The sequence below is a fragment of the Phyllobates terribilis genome, unplaced genomic scaffold (assembly GCF_046119375.1).
Source record: "Phyllobates terribilis strain yellow unplaced genomic scaffold, ASM4611937v1 Scaffold_11__3_contigs__length_659146591, whole genome shotgun sequence".
Taxonomy (NCBI): domain Eukaryota; kingdom Metazoa; phylum Chordata; class Amphibia; order Anura; family Dendrobatidae; genus Phyllobates; species Phyllobates terribilis.
The window spans coordinates 129,676,778-129,697,588 of record NW_027362771.1 but is presented as its reverse complement, the minus strand read 5'-3'; the positions used below and the strand labels follow the sequence as shown (position 1 = coordinate 129,697,588).

Sequence of the window (20,811 nt, the reverse complement as noted above, 5' to 3'; positions counted from 1 at the left end):
TGACAATTGTCATCATAACTTTGCCATTATTGACAAAAGCCTAAGATGGGCTGAAACATCTCTATGATTGTTTGGATTTCACAGGATTAAATAAGCAATTATTCTACAAGTGCACCACGATCATGTGGAGTGCCGACCAGTTCCTTCACTAGTTGAGAAATTAGGTATAAGAAGCAAAGGTAAATGCCAAGGGAAAGATGGTTCCACATGTTCCAGTGCTTTGGTAAAATGCCATTATCTGAAAGACTTAACAATACTGGCAAAGTCATCGACTTATAAATACGAATATATTACTATCTGGGCCAAGGGAACTGGTAAGCTGAATTGGCAGCTGTCAATGTAGGGGTAGTACCATTCAAATTTCTTTGTACAAAAATGAGATGTTCTACCAGGGGCGTACATAGAAATCATGAGGCCCCATAGCAGAAGTTCTAATTGGGCCACCCCCCCCAAAAAAAAAATAATAATTGTTGTGGGTCACAGAAGAGCATATCTCACAATTTTCCAGCCTTTACATAGTAATTTTTCTCCTGCTGAAGTCCTAGATTACTCTTTCATTGCCCCCATAAAGTATTATGCAAACAAAAGTGCTCGCCAAACACTGTATGATACCCCCATGGTGAATTCCTCCACATGCACAGTAAAATCACCCTACTGTACCCCACCTCAACTCCCAAGGCCCCAACACAGTATGATCCTCCAATTGTGACCCCCACACAGCTCTCCATGCACATTAATGGGCCTGCATACAGTAAGATGACCGCACTAGCCCTCCAAACAGTATAATGGCCCCCACACAGTATGATGGACCCACACAAACCTTCACACTGTATAATTGCTTGCATACAGTATAATGCAACCCATTGTCCTCCATACAGTATAATGCACCCCCATGGTCCTACATACAATATACTGCACTCCCATGGTCCTCCATACAGTGTAATGTACCTCCTATTGTCCTCCATACACTATAATGCTCCCCCATGATCCTCCATACAGTATAATGCATTCCCACGGTCCTTCATACTATATAATGCACCACCATGGTCCTCCATACAGTATAATGCATTCCCACGGTCCTTCATACTGTATAATGCACCACTATGGTCCTTCTTACAGTATAATGCACCCGCATGGTCCTCCATACAGTATAATGCACCCCCATGGTCCTCCATACACTATAATGCTCACCCATGATCCTCCATACAGTATAATGTACCCCCATGGTCCTCCATACAGCATAATGCATCCCCATGGTCCTCCATACAGCATAATGCATCCCCAAGGTCCTCCATACAGTATAATGCACCCCCATGGTCCTCCATACAGTATAATGCACCCCCATGGTACTTCACACAATATAATGCACCCTTCATACTGTATTATGGCCACCGGTCAGTGATTTAAAAAATAAATACAGTACTCACCTCTTCTCGTGCCACCTGATGCTCCAGTCTCCTCAGTGTGTGGTGTGAAGCGCAGGACATCTTTTAGCAGCGGGCACCCTGTAATGACATCATCGCGCCCGCTGCTCTGAGATGTCAGACGCCGAGGAAGAATGATGGGGGTGGAAATGTCTGCTGATGCTCCCTCCTCCATCAACATTACTCGCACTGGGCCCCTCCTCCGGCTGTCAGCGCAAGCAATAATGATGGAGGAAGGAGGGTCAGAAGATGCTACCATTCCCATCATTATGTGCAGGCAGCCGGGCAGTGCAGGTGCTAACGGGCGGAGGTGATGAGGGTCCAGTGCAGGGAGGGCCCGGTACAGGTAGGGCACGATGCGGTGAGGGCCTGGTGCGGGTCCCCCCGGCTCACGGGCCCCACAATAGTGGGGTGGCCTGCTGCCATTGGCGGTACGTTGCACTGCAAAGACACGTGTTATACTGGGGGAGTCAAGGCTGTTGGCTAAATTACAGCTATTGTACTATGCTTTGACCTAAAGAGCTTGTCCCACCACTTATTACAATAGAAACTTCATTTTTATACTCATACAGGGTAACTTTTCTCTGTTGAATAAGAGGCCTTCTTATCACACAAACTGCTTTCTATGCCTTTAAAAACTTAGATTCTCATATGCCTTATCAGTAAAAAAAGATTTAGCTGTCAAAGGGAATGCTACAAAGTAGCCAAACTTAATAAATCCTTATGAAGAAAGAGAGATTATGCAGCTGGCTCAGATTAATCTTCGGAGACAATTCAAGTTTTGGGCATTCCAAAGCCACGCGGTAAGAATTAATCAGTGTTGGAAGAAGTTTCACACTGGGAGTATTTTGCGGCACTTTTTTTTTTTTTTTTTTTTTTAATAAACATTTTCCAAGTGTGAAATAAAAGTGAGAAACATAATTTTTAAACATCAAATAAACTGAGAAAAAAGGCAAATTGGACATAATTTCGGCCATGATTGTATATAAAAGGTAATGGCAGAATTGATTTATTTCTTCTACTTCTTCAAGTAAGAGGTAAGTCAATCAACAATTAAGAGAGATTGGATCAACACAGTCAAAGTGAATATACTTTTTTAGGTTAACCAATGAATTGTATGCACAACTCATCCTGCAAAAAAAACCAAGCACTATTTTGATAAAAAAAAATTAAATAAGTTAAGGCTCTAAGAATACTGGAATGAACAAAATAAATTGCAGCGTCATATAGGCAAAAAACTGGATGAAGAGGTATTCTTGCATGGAGTCTGGAGAATACCTCTGCAAAGGGGGTGGTGGCCGCGGGCCCCACGCTCTGAGGGGGCCCACCCGGGGCTACGCTAGTGTACGCCGGATACAGTTGCACTCCGGGCAGAGCAGGGAGACTATGTCCCTGCACTGCCCGGCGGCCGCTATGGGGCCCTTGAGCAGGAGGGGGGCCTCTGGTGCCAGAATCGGGTCCCCCCGCCCATCACCGCCACAAGTATACTAATGAGAGAGGGAGCGCGGCTCCCTCTCTCATCAGTCCCCTCTCTGTGACTAACATCTCTGACGTCATCACTTGGCGCCCGGCCCGCTGTTCTGAAGATGTGTGCGGGCCAGGCGCTCTGAGCAGCGAGGGAACCAGGAGGAGAGGTGAGTACTGTTATTTTTTGCAGGGTGGGGTGCGGCATTATATTACAGACTCTGCCTGTGGGGAGGGGGGGAATTATACTACAGACTCTGCCTATGGGGAGGGGGGCATTATCCTAAAGACTCTGCTTATGGGGAGGGGGGGCATTATACTAAAGACTCTGCCTATGGGGGGGGGGCATTCTACTAAAGACTCTGCCTATGGGGAGGGGGGGAGCATTATACTAAAGACTCTGCCTATGGGGAGGGGGGAATTATACTAAAGACTCTGCCTATGGGGAGGGGGGGATTATACTAAAGACTCTGCCTATAGGGGGGAAGAATTATACTACAGACTCTGCCTATAAGGAGAGGAGGAGCATTATACTACAGACTGCCTATGAGGAGCCGGGGTATTATACTACAGACTCTGCCTATGAGGAGGGGTGGAGCATTATACTAAAGACTTTGCCTATGGGGGGGCATTATACTGCAGACTCTGCCTATAGGGGGGCATTGTACTACAGACTCTGCCTATGAGGAGGGGGGGAGCATTATACTACAGACTCTGCCTATGGGGGGGAGCATTATACTACAGACTCTGTCTATGGGTGGGAGCATTTTACTACAGACTCTGCCTATGGGGGGTGCATTATACTATACGAAGGACTATGGGGAGTGCATTATACTATATTTAGGACTCTCTGGTGCATTATACTATATGTAGGCTATTTATACAGTGTGGGAGATAATGTGGGGTCTTTGAACAGTGTGGGGGCCATCATACAGTGTGGGAGATAACGTAGGGTCTTTGCACAGTGTGGGGGCCATCATATAGTGTGGGAGATAATGTGGGGTCTTTGCACAGTGTGGGGGCCATCATAGAGTGTTGGAGCCATCAGCTTGGGGGCTACCAAGGGGTCAGTATACTGTGTGAGGGTACTATACAGTGAGGGGGAATTATATTGTGTATAGGAGAACATCATACTGGTTAGAGGGGAGCTGTACATGGGGGGAGACTCAGGACATTATTAAATCTTAAGTGGCCACTTATTGTTATAGGGGAACTCAGGTTATCGTGACTGTCAAAGGGGCACTGTTACTTTTATAGGGGGCACAATGTGGGCACTGTTTTCTAGGACACTTGCACATGGCATTACTATATTTTAGAGGTTTGTTTTTGTGTCACCCTGGCCTGGATGCCACAAAATGTAATAAAGCTGTGTCTGAGAGCAAGGGGGAGGTTCTCTAGTCAGGGGAACATTAGCATGCAGTACCTCCTGTCTCAGGCCAGTAGGGGGAGCAGGCTGCCCCTATAAAAGCTGGTGCTGGGGGCAGGGTTAGTGAGAACTGGATGACCTGTCTCAGTACTGAGACTTGTCCCGGAGCAGAGCAGGGACAGAAAGTTGTATTGCACCTAAGAGGAAGTGTGGCAGGAGGAGAGCCACAAGCCAGAGACAAGAGGCGAAGTGAGCCTGTCTTGGCAGATAAAGGACTTAATTTACCAGACTTTGGTGTCTGAGGCTGGGAGGATTCCACATCCCACAGCAGATAACCAGTCCGCAGGGGACTGTATGTTCCTTGGCCTAAGAAGCCTGGAGGCTCTGCCACAACAGAAGGGACCAGAAAAGTCGTACCAGGCTGGGAGCAGAAAGGAACCCACTTCGCAGGCCATACAGGCGAGAGTACACGGAAAGCTCGGAAACGTGGGCTGTTACCCTATAAGGAGGAGATAGCTAGAAGGAGCACAGAAAGCACGGTAGGCCTACACCCTCACCCTGACCAGGGCCAATTTCCCCATTGCTCTCAGACATCCAGGTCCCCTCCTAGCTGGGACTGTTTATGGGTCAGTTTACCTGTTTTAGTAAAGACCCTGGACTGCAACCTGTTATCTGTGTGCTCCTTCGCGCCTCCAGCACTACCGGTACTGGGACTCTCACTACCATCACTCCCACCATCCATTATACTGCCCTGGGGCCGCACTCTTCCCGTGGGGAGTCACACTACCCTAGCTGCACACCTCATCAGCCCCAGCGATCTGCATGCAGCGGCGGTTCCTAATAACCGCAATCCACGGGTGGCGTAGTTGGACATAATCATCAGCGCATAACGGACTACCATTGGCCTGACCGCCCTGAGCCACGGAACCGGGTTGATACTACTACACCCATCATTCCCCTACTGCCCGGATCCGAGTCAGCTTTGGCGTAGTCGGCAGGATTTCGTGCCCGCAACCACCGGGTACTGCGTGCCTTCAAAAGACTGTCATACCTGCCGTGGTGAAGGTTCCCGCCATCCGGAGCCGTTTCCCGCCATCTTCAGTCGGTTCCCGCCATCTTCAGCTGTTTTCCCGCCATCCGAAGTTGTTTTCCCGCCGTCGGACGCCATCTTCAGGACGCCGCGCGGGAAGACGAGGAGCGTGGACGCCGAAAGCGCGCGAGACCGAGACCTGAAGCTCCGCCCCACGCACCGACGCTGCGCAAGGTCCTGGAAGGGAGAGAGAGCGACGTTGACGTCATCAGGACGCGACGCAAGGTCCTCGTCCAGAGCAGCAGCAGCGGAGCCGCGGCCTACAGAGGAGGATCGTCGGAAGGTAGGTCACGCTTAACTAGGGGGGAGGAAGATGTCGGATACAGAGGTGCCCACTACCACCAACGCAGCTGCAGCAGCGGTGATGCCCTTTTCCCTGCCCTACATCCCTGGAGCGGCCTGGCTGCCCAAGTACTCAGGGGAGCCCCATGCCCTAACTGACTTTAAGGAAAGGCTGTACAGTTTGTTCCAGGTTTACCCCCTGACAGAGGAACAGAAGGTCAGCATATTGACAGGGCAGTTAACTGGCGCAGCCCAAAGGGAGGTAAAATCATGGCCCACTGAGGAGAAAAGGACCGTGAAGGGTATTCTGGCCCGGCTGCGGGGTACCTTTGACACACATACCTCCGCTGAAATTAAAATGAGGTTCTATGGATGTAAGCAGCGGGCACAGGACAGCATCAGAGACTATGCCTTAAATTTGCAGGAAGCCCTGAGGGCCATCCAACAAGCTGACCCAGGCAGCGTGCAGGATACGGATAAGCTCCTAACAGAACAGTTCATAGAAGGTCTGCTGTCTAGCGCCCACAGGACCCAGCTGCGCCTCATGTTCTTTCAGAACCCTGATCTGACCTTTGCCCAATTCAAGGACAGGGCCATAAGGGTGCTCCGTGAACCCGCAACAAGTGGCGCTATAAACCCCCGGCGCCCTGCTCTCACCTACCACCAGGAGGCGGCGCCCTCCTCTATGGACTCCGTGGGGGCTGATGCACAGGCCCTGAACCAAGCCCCGTCGAAAGATCTGCACCACCAAGTCCAGGAGCTGACCAGAAGCGTCGCGGCGTTGACCAGGACCGTCCAGGCAATACAAGTGGACCCGTCAAGACCCATCGAGCTGGCTTCAAGTCCGGAGGATGTCCCGTGGCGTTGACAGAGGAGGATCCCGTCGTTCCGAGGGAGGCCCACAGACCGCTACGCAGAGGATGGACAGCCCATTTGCCGTCGATGCAACCAGCCGGGACACATTTCCAGGTACTGTAATTTAAACGGGTCCAACCTGGGGCAGAGGGCCAACCCCCTGGCATAAGATCACCAGGCCCTTACAATTGGCGTAATAAGTACGTTGGGGGGCGCCCGGTTTTACCCGTGGTTCTGGACGGTATCCCCATGAGCGCCTTGCTGGATACTGGGTCGCAAGTAACCACTATCCCTTATGTACTTTTTAAGCAGTATTGGACTGATACTGATATCACACGGTATCCAGACAGTAACTTGAGCATCATCGCCAGTAATGGCTTACCCGTGCCGCAGATGGGGTTCAAGGAGATGACCATTAAAATTGGTAAAGTTGAACTGCCGGCACAGGGAGTAATAATTGTGGACATTGAGCGTCGTGAAAGACACCCTAAAATAACTGTGGGTACTAACGTAATTGAAAATTGTCTTTCAGAGGTAATTGTAATTCTACAACAGGTGGCAGTGAATGCTAGTTCCAGCCAACAGAGAGTCCTCAACAAGGAGATAAAAGCCCTGATGAGACGGCAGCAGGTAGAACTGTCTGGTGGTGAGATCGGTAGCGTAAGACTGAGTGACCCATTCCCCATTTCCATGCCTCCCAAAAGTGAAATGATGATCTGGTGTCGGACTGCAATCGGGTTGAGAGGTAGAGACTACCAAGCCATGGTAGAACCCGTGTACTCGGTCAGCAGGCCCACCATTTTGACAGCCCGGGGGGTGGTTGATGTCCGCCATGGGAGGGTGCCCGTTCGCATTCTCAACATTGGGGAGAGAGAGGTACACTTACCCAGGTACGCTACACTTGCCAAACTGTTTGTTGTCGAACACAAAGCTATCAGGGCCATGGAACCCTTGCCTCCATCTCCACAGGCGGAGGGTAATGGCTCCCCGAAACAAAAGGAGGACTGGTGCCAGAAACTCCACATGGGTGCTGACTCCACTCCCCTGCACCAAAAACAAGGAGTCTACCGGGTGGTACAGGAGTACGAGAGAGTCTTTAGTAAGCACCCGCTAGACTTCGGAAGAGTAAAAGGGGTAGAACACCACATCCCCACAGGGAGCCACCCACCAATAAAAGAGAGACACAGACCTGTACCCCCTGCACATTATCAGAATGCCAAGGGTATGCTGCGGGAAATGAAAGAAGCTGGGGTCATTAGAGATAGCTGTAGCCCCTGGGCAGCCCCCTTGGTTCTGGTGAAAAAGAAGGACGGCACCATGAGAATGTGCGTAGACTATAGACAAATCAACCGTATCACCCATAAAGACGCATACCCGCTGCCTAGAATAGAGGAGTCTTTAGCCGCACTAAAATCAGCTAACTTCTTTTCTACTTTGGACCTTACTAGCGGGTACTGGCAGGTTCCTGTGGCAGAGGCTGACAAGGAGAAGACCGCCTTCACCAACCCGATGGGACTGAGCGAGTTCAACTGTATGCCTTTCGGGCTCTGCAACGCACCAGGGACCTTCCAGCGGCTGATGGAATGCTGTCTAGGGCACCGAAACTTCGAGACGGTCCTCCTTTACCTGGACGACGTGATTGTCTATTCGAAAACCTACGAGGACCATCTAAAGCACCTGGCCAAGGTGTTCGAAGCCCTGGCAGGCTATGGCCTGAAGGTGAAACCATCGAAGTGTCACCTGCTGAAACCAAAGGTCCAGTACCTAGGGCACGTGGTAAGCGTGGAAGGAGTGGCCCCCGACTCTGACAAGGTCACGGCAATCAAGAGCTGGCCAAGCCCCTCGAACATCAAAGAGGTGAGACAGTTTCTCGGATTGGTAGGCTACTACCGAAGGTTCATCCCCGGGTTCACTAAGATGGCAGCTCCTATGCAGGACCTCCTGATTGGACAGTCTAAGTCCCGAAGTCAAAAGCCACCCTTCAAGTGGGATAAACCGGAAGAGGAGTCCTTCCGCCAGTTGAAGATGGCCCTCACGGGGGATGAGATCCTGGCCTACCCTGATTATGGTCAGCCTTTTATTCTCCACACGGACGCCAGTAATGTGGGACTGGGGGCAGTACTGTCCCAAAACCAACAGGACAGAGAAAGGGTGATCGCGTACGCCAGCCGGAAGCTGAGGCCCACCGAGAGGAACCCGGAGAATTACAGCTCCTTCAAGCTAGAATTCTTGGCGGTGGTGTGGGCCGTGACAGAACGCTTCAAGCATTACCTGGCCTCCGCAAAGTTCACCGTGTACACGGACAACAACCCGTTGACACACCTGGACAATGCGAGACTGGGTGCCCTAGAACAGCGGTGGATGGCCCGTCTCTCCAACTATGACTTCGTGATCAAGTACAGGGCCGGCAAAACCAATGCCAACGCTGACGCCCTATCGAGGATGCCTCACTTACCTGAAGGTGACGAAGACCCAGAAGAGCTGGAGGAGGTAGAACTCCCCGCGTTTCACCGGTATGGAGCCGCTCAATACTCCCACCGCGTGAAGGAGGAGGATCTAACAACCGTGATGATCAATCCCCTACCTCACCACAGCTGGGCCGAGACCCAAGAAAGTGACCCTGCCATCCGCCTGGTGAAAGATCTGCTGACCCAGGAGGACGCCCGCATGGATCCGGATGCTCCAGAGGAAGCCAAGCAGCTGTGGAAGGAGAAGAGCAAGCTGTTCCTCTACGAAGGCAAGCTGTGCAGAAGGATTGTCAACCACCGGACGCACGAGCTGACCTGGCAAGTCATGGTCCCAAGGCGGGATGCAGCTATGGTCCTGGGGGCTTACCATGACAGAGCGGGACACTTCGGTTGGAAGAAACTGGAGTTCCTGCTAAGAGGACGGTTCTTTTAGGTCGGCATGAGAGGGGCTGTAGAAAAATGGTGCAAAGACTGTGGCCCTTGTCACCTAAGGAGGAAGGACCACACCAGCCAGAAGACACCCTTGAGGCCCATCGTCACCACGCAGCCTCTTGAGCTGGTAGCTCTGGACCATGTCAAATTGGCTCCCAGCTGGACAGGATACATCTACGCCCTGACAATCGTTGACCACTATTCCCGTTTTCTCGTGGTGGTCATGGTAAAAGACTTGACAGCCCAAACAGCAGCCAGAGCCTTCCAACAATACTTCTGCCGTCCACACGGGTATCCGGAACAGGTCCTGACAGACCAGGGTCCAGCGTTCGAGGCTGAAATCTTCCAAGAGTTCTGCAACCTCTATGGCTGTAAGAAGATTCGGACAACACCTTACCACCCACAAACCAACGGGATGTGTGAGAAAATGAACAATATAGTCATTGACCTCCTGAAGACGTTGCCCCTGGAGGAACGCAGCCTGTGGCCAGAAAAACTGCCGGACCTGATAGACCTATACAACCATATCCCGGTGAATGCTACAAACTGCACCCCGGCTTACCTGATGCGAGCCAGACCAGGTAAGCTGCCCGTAGACCTGGAGATGGGAGTCCTAACGCCTGAGAACACCTCCCCGGATGCGGACTGGGATACGGAAAGGCAACTGCAGTACAAGAAGGTACAGGAGAGTGTGGAGAAGAGCCTGGCCCAGGTGAGAGAGAGGCAAGAAAAACTCTTCAACCAACACGCCCCTGCTGGTCCCCTGGAACCTGGTGAGCAGGTCCTGAAGTGGAAGAGCAGGCTACATAAGTTGGACGACCAGTGGGAAAGGGAACCCTACACCGTACTGCAGTCTGAGCACGACAACCCGAAGGTGTGCGTGATCACCAAGGACGGAGGGGAAACCACTAGTACCGTCTCCAGAGACCACCTCAAAAGGTGCCCCGAGCAACTCCGTAGTGCAGAAGAGGATCAGAGTGACCTTGAACCCGCAGAGGACAAGGAAGAAATGATCAGAGAGTTCCCTCAGTCCTGGACTCGAATAAATGATGCCATAGTGGTACCCGTCCTGCATTTCCTGCAACCAGCACAGCAACAACCAACACCAGAGCCGGAAGGTGAAGAGGAGCAAGCGGTTCCAGAGGCAGAAGAGCCTGTATCAGCAGCCCAGGAGAATCAACCCTCTGCTGACAGTGAGCCTGCCATGCCTGCGGTAAGCCAAAGAACCCGCAGACAGCTGCCTGCCCTACCTGTACACCCAGCTGGTAGCTGTACCCTTAATGCTAGCGGGGAAAGCCAGGTCAGTCCACCACCAGACAGTGGGTTAAGGAGATCAACCAGGAGCACAAAGGGACAGATACCCGCTCGCTGGAGAATATAGAGTGCACTAAAATTGTAAATAACCCTGTTGCCAAATGTTGAAATGTTTGCCAAGTTACATGCATGTTTGGTAATTCTGTGATTCAGTTTCTTGCAGCTACCGTAAGGACTCAAAGGTTATGGACTTTTTATAACCGGGACCTTGTATGGACTGCGTTCGGAGGAATGAACTAAGACTGTGAAGGACTTGGGGTAGGACAGACCCCCACCTGGTTAAGGCTCCCCGTTGTATTGGTGATATGGACACCCGGTCACAGACCACACTGTGACCTTAAGAACTCAATCTGTGCGTCGTCTGTCTGTTAATGTTTTATGGTTATACATATTGTCTTTGTTTATTGTTTAGTCCCGGAGTACTAAATTTTACTAGGGGGGAATGTGTCACCCTGGCCTGGATGCCACAAAATGTAATAAAGCTGTGTCTGAGAGCAAGGGGGAGGTTCTCTAGTCAGGGGAACATTAGCATGCAGTACCTCCTGTCTCAGGCCAGAAGGGGGAGCAGGCTGCCCCTATAAAAGCTGGTGCTGGGGGCAGGGTTAGTGAGAACTGGATGACCTGTCTCAGTACTGAGACTTGTCCCGGAGCAGAGCAGGGACAGAAAGTCTTATTGCACCTAAGAGGAAGTGTGGCAGGAGGAGAGCCACAAGCCAGAGACAAGAGGCGAAGTGAGCCTGTCTTGGCAGATAAAGGACTTAATTTACCAGACTTTGGTGTCTGAGGCTGGGAGGATTCCACATCCCACAGCAGATAACCAGTCCGCAGGGGACTGTATGTTCCTTGGCCTAAGAAGCCTGGAGGCTCTGCCACAACAGAAGGGACCAGCAAAGACGTACCAGGCTGGGAGCATAAAGGAACCCACGTCGCAGGCCATACAGGCGAGAGTACACGGAAAGCTCGGAAACGTGGGCTGTTACCCTATAAGGAGGAGATAGCCAGAAGGAGCACAGAAAGCACGGTAGGCCTACACCCTCACCCTGACCAGGGCCAATTTCCCCATTGCTCTCAGACATCCAGGTCCCCTCCTAGCCGGGACTGTTTATGGGTCAGTTTACCTGTTTTAGTAAAGACCCTGGACTGCAACCTGTTGTCTGTGTGCTCCTTCGCGCCTCCAGCACTACCGGTACTGGGACTCTCACCACCATCACTCCCACCATCCATTATACTGCCCTGCGGCCGCACTCTTCCCGTGGGGAGTCACACTACCCTAGCTGCACACCTCATCAGCCCCAGCGGTCTGCATGCAGCGGCGGTTCCTATTAACCGCAATCCACGGGTGGCGTAGTTGGACATAATCATCAGCGCATAACGGACTACCATTGGCCTGACCGCCCTGAGCCACGGAACCGGGTTGCCACTACTACACCCATCGTTCCCCTACTGCCCGGATCCGAGTGCCCCACGGCCCAGGGGGCGAGTCATTTTACCATTTAGAGGGCACACAGTAGGTGCAGTAATAGGGACACATTTTGCAGCAGAGGCTCCGTATTGGGGTATCAGCAGGATGAGAAGTTTGTGCAGCTGGTCAGTGCCTGAAATGTAAGGAGTCAAATGTGTCTTTGTTGTGATCTCTGCAGACCTGAGACTCTAAGCCCTGGCTGGAGAAGTTGTCGTGTCGGTCGGGGCCAGGTGGAAAAGACAGGAAAAGTGAACAATTTAATCAGAAATAACGTCAGCTGTAAGGTACTATATATAACTGTGCTGTGATCTCTTATATGTTCTGCAGGACTGGCATCTATCAATATATGTCACCATATGGCGGTAATATCAATGCTGGTCTTTGTATAGAGATTATTTTTAGTAACAGCTGCTGAGGTTCTCCTACATCCACTATCTGGGTGCACCACTATAGTTGTAATCAGAGTTACCACTCAGAAGTTTTGCCCCCCCTGAACCAAAACTCTACCGTGTGCGTGTATATGTAGTGATTCCACTGGACCGTACCGGAGAGTGAATGCCTGGAGGGGCGTAACTAAGTATCCACCCGATCCGACCAAGGTCGCGCGACGGCATACGACGCCAGTGCACCAAGGAGGGACCGAGCAGAGGGACCAGGTGCTACTCCAGGTCAGACCCCGGACACGGCTGTTGACCCACACCGGGGAATGCAGGAACAGGCAGGTTAGGCTGGCACACAGACTGGTGGGTACAGGCAGACACGGCAGGTATGCAGACGGGTGGATGCTGGCAAGCACGACTGGTATGCAAACAGCGAGGTACTGGCAGGTACGGCCGGTATGCAGGCAGGTGGATGTTGGTAAGCACGACTGGTAGGCAGGCAGGGAGGTACTAGCAGGTACGACAGGTTAGAGTACAGAGTGGATAGGACCCAGTAGAGACTGGGACTCAGGAACCGAACCGCAGATGCGGTGGACAAACACAGCAGAGTGAGGCCGCCCGGAGCGGCGAGCAAAGGGTCAGAGCAGAGCGAGACTGCCGGAGCAGCGAGCAAAGGGTCAGAGCAGAGCGAGACTGCCGGAGCAGCGAGCAAAGGGTCGGAGCAGAGCGAGACTGCCGGAGCAGCGAGCAAAGGGTCGGAGCAGAGCGAGACTGCCGGAGCAGTGAGCAAAGGGTCAGAGCAGAGCGAGACTGCCAGAGCAGCGAGCAAAGGGTCAGAGCAGAGCGAGACTTCCGGAGCAGCGAGCAAAGGGTCAGAGCAGAGCGAGACTGCCAGAGCAGTGAGCAAAGGGTCAGAGCAGAGAGAGACTGCCGGAGTAGCGAGCAAAGGGTCGGAGCAGAGCAAGACTGCCGGAGCAGCGAGCAAAGGGTCAGAGCAGAGCGAGACTGCCGGAGCAGTGAGCAAAGGGTCAGAGCAGAGCGAGACTGCCGGAGCAGTGAGCAAAAGGTCAGGGCAGAGCGAGACTGCCGGAGCAGTGAGCAAAGGGTCAGGGCAGAGCGAGACTGCCGGAGCAGTGAGCAAAGGGTCAGAGCAGAGCGAGACTGCCGGAGCAGTGAGCAAAGAGTCAGAGCAGAGCGAGACTGCCGGAGCAGTGAGCAAAGGGTCAGAGCAGAGCGAGACTGCCAGAGCAGTGTGCAAAGGGTCAGAGCAGAGCGAGACTGCCAGAGCAGTGAGCAAAGGGTCAGAGCAGAGCGAGACTGCCGGAGCAGTGAGCAAAGAGTCAGAGCAGAGCGAGACTGCCGGAGCAGTGAGCAAAGGGTCAGAGCAGACAAGAACCGCCGGAGCGGTGAACAAGGCAGAGCAGGCAGAAACCGCCGGAGCGGCGAGCAAGGCAGGGAAGAGGGGACAGGGCTCCGTTCACACGGAGCAGACAGGAAGGGAAAGGCAGAACCAGATACCCACAGAGTACTTGCAGTGAAGTAGCGAGTGGACCACAAACTCACAAACGGAAGTACAATGACAACGAACAGGAGTTAGGTACGAGTTCAGACTCTGCAGAAAAAGGGAAGATATGGGCGTAGAGAGAAATGGGAAACAGGCTGGAAGATGGTAAGGGCAGGAACAGACACTGGAAAAAGACACAGACAACAGATCTAGGTATACGGCCCCTAGAGGGCAGAAGGAACAGGCTAAGAGCGTGTTCACACGGGCCTGGAAATTCAGCCTCCAGGAAAGGCAGCTGGCTAGAGAACACAGACAGGACTCAGTTCAGACACGGGAACTGATACCGCAAGGCAGGAAACATAGACAGGACCTGGCACATCAGTGACTAGAAGCCAACTGACAGTACAAGATGCTCAGGCAAGGATTCCAGGGAGGAGCTGGGTTAAATACCAGGTGACAGACAGCAATAGGCTGGGGAAGCATCAGGGGTGTGACTGCAGTAGCTATAAGAAACAGGAAGTTCAGCGGGCGTCGCCCTAAGCAAACAGAGCAGAGCAAAGCAGACCATATGGAAAGAAGCCAAAGTGATAGTCTGGACTGGAAATCAAGTGCGTGCTCTTGCACAGTGGGAGATGGACCACTATGCAAGGACGCCGCCAGGTATGTTACAGTACCCCCCCCTTATGCCCCCTCTTCTTCAGGCCTGCCAGAATCTTCCGCAGGGAATTCGAGGGCCAATCATTCACTTCAAGGAGATTACTTCTGCTGTCCACAGAAAAAACTGGTCTCATCTGGTAGCTAGGATGCTACCTCCTATCCAGCCATCCTCAGCAACAGACGAAACGGGTGGAGTACCAGGAACAGCACACAAGGAAGTCTCTCTCCACTTATTATCAGGTAGCACCCCAGAGGGTTCAGGAGACAACTGGAAGTCCTTCGCCGGGTTGGAGAGGGGCAGAGACTCGGGGGTAACCTCTGCTTCGGGGTACATCTTGTCAAGCTCACAGGATGAAATGGGCGAGGTATCAGGTACAAGGTGTAGAAACGTCACTGTCCCTTTGTTATCTGGTGGTACCCCGGAGGATTCAGGAAACAACTGGAGGTCATCCGCCGGGTCGGAGGAGTGCAGAGACTCGGGGGTAACCTCTGCTTCGGAGTACACTAGGTCGGACTCACTGGACGAAGCGGGCGAGGTATCAGGTACCGAGTATAGGAAAGTCTCTGTCCATTCACTACCAGGTAGCACCCCGAAGGGTTCTGGAGACAACTGGAGGTCCTTCGCCTGGTCGGAGGGGTGTAGAGACTCGGGGGTAACCTCTGCTTCGGAGTACACTAGGTCGGACTCACTGGACGAAGCGGGCGAGGTATCAGGTACAGAGTATAGGAAAGTTTCTGTCCATTCGCTACCAGGTAGCACCCCGAAGGGTTCAGGAGACAACTAGAGGTCCTCCATCTGGTCAGAGGGGTGTAGAGACTCGGGGGTAACCTCTGCTTCGGAGTACACTAGGTCGGACTCACTGGACGAAGCGGGCGAGGTATCAGGTGCAGAGTATAAGAAAGTCTCTGTCCATTCACTACCAGGTAGCACCCCGAAGGGTTCAGGAGACAACTGAAGGTCCTCCGCCTGGTCAGAGGGGTGTAGAGACTCGGGGGTAACCTCTGCTTCGAAGTACACTTGGACAGGCTCACCGATTAAAGTGGGTGAAGTATCAGATACCGGGTGCAGGAAGTCCTCCTGTGTGGATTCTGGGTGGGCAGCTGTCTCTTCGGACAGGAGAACTGGTGCGCTACCCACACACATAACCCATCGGGGCTGCTCCGGGATACTGGGAAGTGAAGCTTCAGCAGGGATTTCAAGGTTGGGATCAGGAGGTCTTTGGGAGGACAGACTCTGGCGTGACGGCTTGACTCTACGCCTAGCACGTCTGGACTGCCTATTGAGGTTGGGAGAAGTATTCCGGAGAGCGTAGTCATCCTGTGTGGATTCTGGGTGGGCAGTAGTCTCTTCGGGCAGGAGGACTAGTGCGCTACCCACACACATTACCCATCGGGGCTGCTCCGGGACATTGGTAAGTGAAGCTTCACCAGGGGCTTCCGGGTTAGGGTCATCGAAGACCATTAGAAAGGCCACCAGGAAGGCCTGCAGGTCCAGGACGATAGGATCCTGTGCGTCCCATAGGGAGGTGATCCATTTCAAGGCATCACCCGCTAGGTAAGACATCATGAATCCCACCTTAACCCGATCGATGGGAAAATAAAGAGGGTAGAGCGCAAGCATTGCTCCACAAATGCACGACTCAGTCTTGGATCCCCATAGTACCGTGGCGGATCCGTAGGAACGAGTGCAGATAGATCCATCTGGACGGGTGCGTAATTCGCCTGGAACTCAGCTGGTAGCAAAAAAAAATAAATTTCTTCTAGATGCACGTATTCGCTGAAAAATGTCTCAGAGAGCGAAGGCCGTGGGGCTCAACGGGAACCATGGCCTGAGCATGCTGTAATGCACACGCCCGGACTGACTGGTGTGTGCGTGTATATGTAGTGATTCGACTGGACCGTACCGGAGAGTGAATGCCTGGAGGGGCGTAGCTAAGTATCCACCCGATCCGACCAAGGTCGCACGACAGCATACGACACCAGTGCACCAAGGAGGGACCGAGCAGAGGGACCAGGTGCTACTCCAGGTCAGACCCCGGACACGGCTGTTGACCCACACCGGGGAATACAGGAACAGGCAGGTTAGGCTGGCACACAGACTGGTGGGTACAGGCAGACACGGCAGGTATACAGACGGGTGGATGCTGGCAAACATGACTGGTATGCAAACAGCGAGGTACTGGCAGGTACGGCCGGTATGCAGGCAGGTGGATGTTGGTAAGCACGACTGGTATGCAGGCAGGGAGATACTGGCAGGTACGACAGGTTGGAGCACAGAGTGGATAGGACCCAGTACAGACTGGGACTCAGGAACAGAACGGCAGATGCGGTGGACAAACACAGCAGAGTGAGGCTGCCGGAGCGGCGAGCAAGAGCAGAGCAAGACGAGACCGCCTGGAGCAGCGAGCAAAGGGTCAGAGCAGAGCGAGACTGCCGGAGCAGCGAGCAAAGGGTCAGGGCAGAGCGAGACTGCCGGAGCAGTGAGCAAAGGGTAAGAGCAGAGCGAGACTGCCGGAGCAGTGAGCAAAGGGTCAGAGCAGAGCGAGACTGCCGGAGCAGTGAGCAAAGGGTCAGAGCAGAGCGAGACTGCCAGAGCAGTGAGCAAAGGGTCAGAGCAGAGCGAGACTGCCGGAGCAGTGAGCAAAGGGTCAGGGCAGAGCGAGATTGCCGGAGCAGTGAGCAAAGGGTAAGAGCAGAGCGAGACTGCCGGAGCAGTGAGCAAAGGGTCAGAGCAGAGCGAGACTGCCGGAGCAGTGAGCAAAGGGTCAGAGCAGACAAGAACCGCCGGAGCGGTGAACAAGGCAGAGCAGGCAGAAACTGCTGGAGCGGCGAGCAAGGCAGGGAAGAGGGGACAGGGCTCTGTTCACACGGAACAGACAGGAAAGGAAAGGCAGAACCAGATACCCACAGGGTACTTGCAGTGAAGTAGAAAGTGGACCACAAACTCACAAACGGAAGTACAGTGACAACGAGCAGGAGTTAGGTACGAGTTCAGACTCTGCAGAAAAAGGGAAGACATGGGCGTAGAGAGAAATGGGAAACAGGCTGGAAGATGGTAAGGGCAGGAACAGACACTGGGAAAAGACACAGACAACAGATCTAGGTATACGGCCCCTAGAGGGCAGAAGGAACAGGCTAAGAGCGTGTTCACACGGGCCTGGAAATTTAGCCTCCAGGAAAGGCAGCTGGCTAGAGAACACAGACAGGACTCAGTTCAGACACGGGAACTGATACCGCAAGGCAGGAAACATAGACAGGAACTGGCACATCAGTGACTAGAAGCCAACTGACAGTACAAGATGCTCAGGCAAGGATTCCAGGGAGGAGCTGGGTTAAATACCAGGTGACAGACAGAAATAGGCTGAGGAAGCATCAGGGGTGTGACTGCAGTAGCTATAAGAAACAGGAAGTTCAGCAGGCATCGCCCTAAGCAGACAGAGCAGAGCAAAGCAGACCATATGGAAAGAAGCCAAAGTGATAGTCTGGACTGGAAATCAAGTGCGCGCTCTTGCACAGTGGGAGATGGACCACTATGCAAGGACGCCGCCAGGTATGTTACAGCTCTCACTGTGGTTCACTGAAGTCTCAAAGCTTTAGAAATGGCTTTATAACATTTTCTCAATTACCTTGTTTCTAACTTGTTCCTAAATTTCTTTGGATAGCAGCATGATGTCTAGCTTTTGAGGATCTTTTGGTTTACTTTACTTTGTCAGGCAGGTCCTATTTAAGTCATTTATTGATTGAGAACAGGTGTAGCAGTAATCAGGCCTGTATGTGGCTAGGGAAATTGAACTTAGCTTTCCAAAGATGTGATAAACCACAGTTAGTTTATGTTTTAAGGGGTTGGCGCAATCACTTTTTCACACAGGGCCCTGTAGGTTTGGATTTCTCTTTCCCTTAATAATAAAGACCTTAATTTAAAAACTGCACTTTTTGTTTACTTGTGTTATCTTTGTCTACTATTTAAATATGTTTTGTGATCTAAAACATTTAAGTGTGACAAACATGCAAAAGAATAAGAAATCACTTTTTCACACCACTGTATGTATTTCGCAAAGCAAGATAATCTACAATTCTATAAAGACCTCAGGAAACAATAGTTTTTTCTTTCTGTATAAAAATACATCTAAGCTGTTTATGATTTAAAAATACATCTAAAGACCACGTGCTTGTGATTTTTTAATATCTTACCGCTTTCTGCAGTGTTAAACAAAAAGGAGGTGCTGTAAGATCCAATGCCAGCGCTGTTTTCTGCAGCCACCTAGAAATAATCAGAGGAAAAGAGTGGGCATCACATTTCCTTCATGAATTTCATTCAAAGAGAACAATTCTTAACAAGTATATTAAAAAATGTAATGAAAAAAGATCACAATTAATAATAATAATAATAATAATAATAATTATCAGGATCATAAATTAGAAACCTAAAAATAATCAAAATTATCATGTATCATACACTGCACCACATGATCTCATATAATAGCCAACACAGCAATCACACTTATAATCTTTCTTTACAGTTTCAAGATGGACAGTACATGATTACAGTACCATGATCAATTCATAATGTTTAAAACAAGAATAGTATTTTAATGACACTGGTGCATTTTATTATGTGTCATTACGGTACTCCTTTTTTACTCTGAAGCCCTCTGTTTTCAATATGTGACACTGAGATTACCAGCAATTAAATGAAATCTAAGGGGAAAACCTGCACCAAAGTGTATTTCTCATATAGGAGAACTGAACTATTAAATGGTAGCCATTGTAACCAAAGACTGTGAAATCCACAAACAAGTCAGGTCTTTTATTAGAACAACACAGAGCTACGTTTTGTAGCCTCACTCTGCTCTGGCTAATTGATGAAGGTCAATAAGGCGGGCATTTGAACTTAATTCACTAAAATACATTATAGGGGAGTGTGTTCTGTCACAATGATAAATCCCAACAATAATGTAAGTCAAAAGCGTCTGTCATTAGTGGCCAACATAAACATCAGACAGATCATTTTGTTGCTTCTCTTAGAAACAGATGTAACCAAGCCTCACATAGTGCACATATGAAAGAGGGTGGCGGGCTGATGAAGACGCCATGGCAAGAGTGGGTTAAATGTGTTATGTTATGTGTTTTATTAGTGTGATAAAGTTTGCTGTGTTTTATCCCTATGGCCGTTATTGTATGTTCTCTCACAGGCTCTGCCTAAGGCCGTCCCTGGAAAAGCGGGAGGTCTGTCCACTAGGGGAACCATGCAATAGGTAGGGATATAGTTACATTACATTTCTTAGACACTAGACAGTTAACTCAGAGATTAGCTCATCAGTTGTGAGGGGTTGAGAGTAGTTTTATTGAAAACAATTTCCGGGTTGCAGGCAGTTAGTCAGGGTGTAAGTCCATGACACAGACACCCTAGTTCTAGGTCCATGAGCCTTACAGCCTAGGACCTGTGCAGGTCCTGTACAAGAGAGTGTGGAGTGGAGAAGGAAGGCTGAACAGACAGGAAGACAGGTTCCAGCAAGCAGATACAGTGGAGAAGAAAGTGTTTTATCAGCGCAAGTTTTTTGACAGAATGAGGACACATCTGATGCTCGTTTTGGATGCCGGCACAATCATGGGCTTAAAGCCTGCAAGAGGTTCTGAGAAGCAGACCTCTGTATCCCTCATGGGGAAAATTTCAGCTGGATCGCAGAGTAAGTGGGAGATAGAGGCTCTCAGGACAGGATGAGGACGAACACTGGAAAGGCACATAACTAAGGGTACTTCACTAACTAAAGACCATGTCTTAATCTGTGTGCTGCCGCTGTGTGTAGAAGAATTGCACAGAAAAAATGAGCCTGTTAATCCGGATCTAAGATCTACTGTCTTGTTTGAAACCGGTTCCGGTCTCATAGACGAAGTAAAAGTGACTAAAGAAACTCCTCCATCACACTACACACTCCACTCTCAGTCCTTTATAGAAGAGGGGACACAGAGTGAAGAGAACTCAGTTCCGGCCCACAGCGTGTTGATACCGGACCTGTGCCCCCCCCTTTAAATATACCTCACAAACAGTAGTGCACATATGTATGAGCGCTATGTGAGGCTTGGTTTACATCTGTCTATAACAGAAACTACAA

At 51.1% G+C, this 20,811-nt stretch overlaps 1 protein-coding gene across 1 annotated transcript in view; it reads right to left on the bottom strand.

Annotated features, from left to right (window-relative positions):
- Nucleotides 1-20,811, bottom strand: part of PTPRQ (protein tyrosine phosphatase receptor type Q) — an 814,679-nt gene that overhangs the window by 457,278 nt on the left and 336,590 nt on the right. The window contains exon 22 of the mRNA XM_073651596.1: nucleotides 18,890-18,959. Coding sequence (XP_073507697.1) covers nucleotides 18,890-18,959 — 70 coding nt within the window. The remainder of the gene's footprint in view (nucleotides 1-18,889; nucleotides 18,960-20,811) is intronic.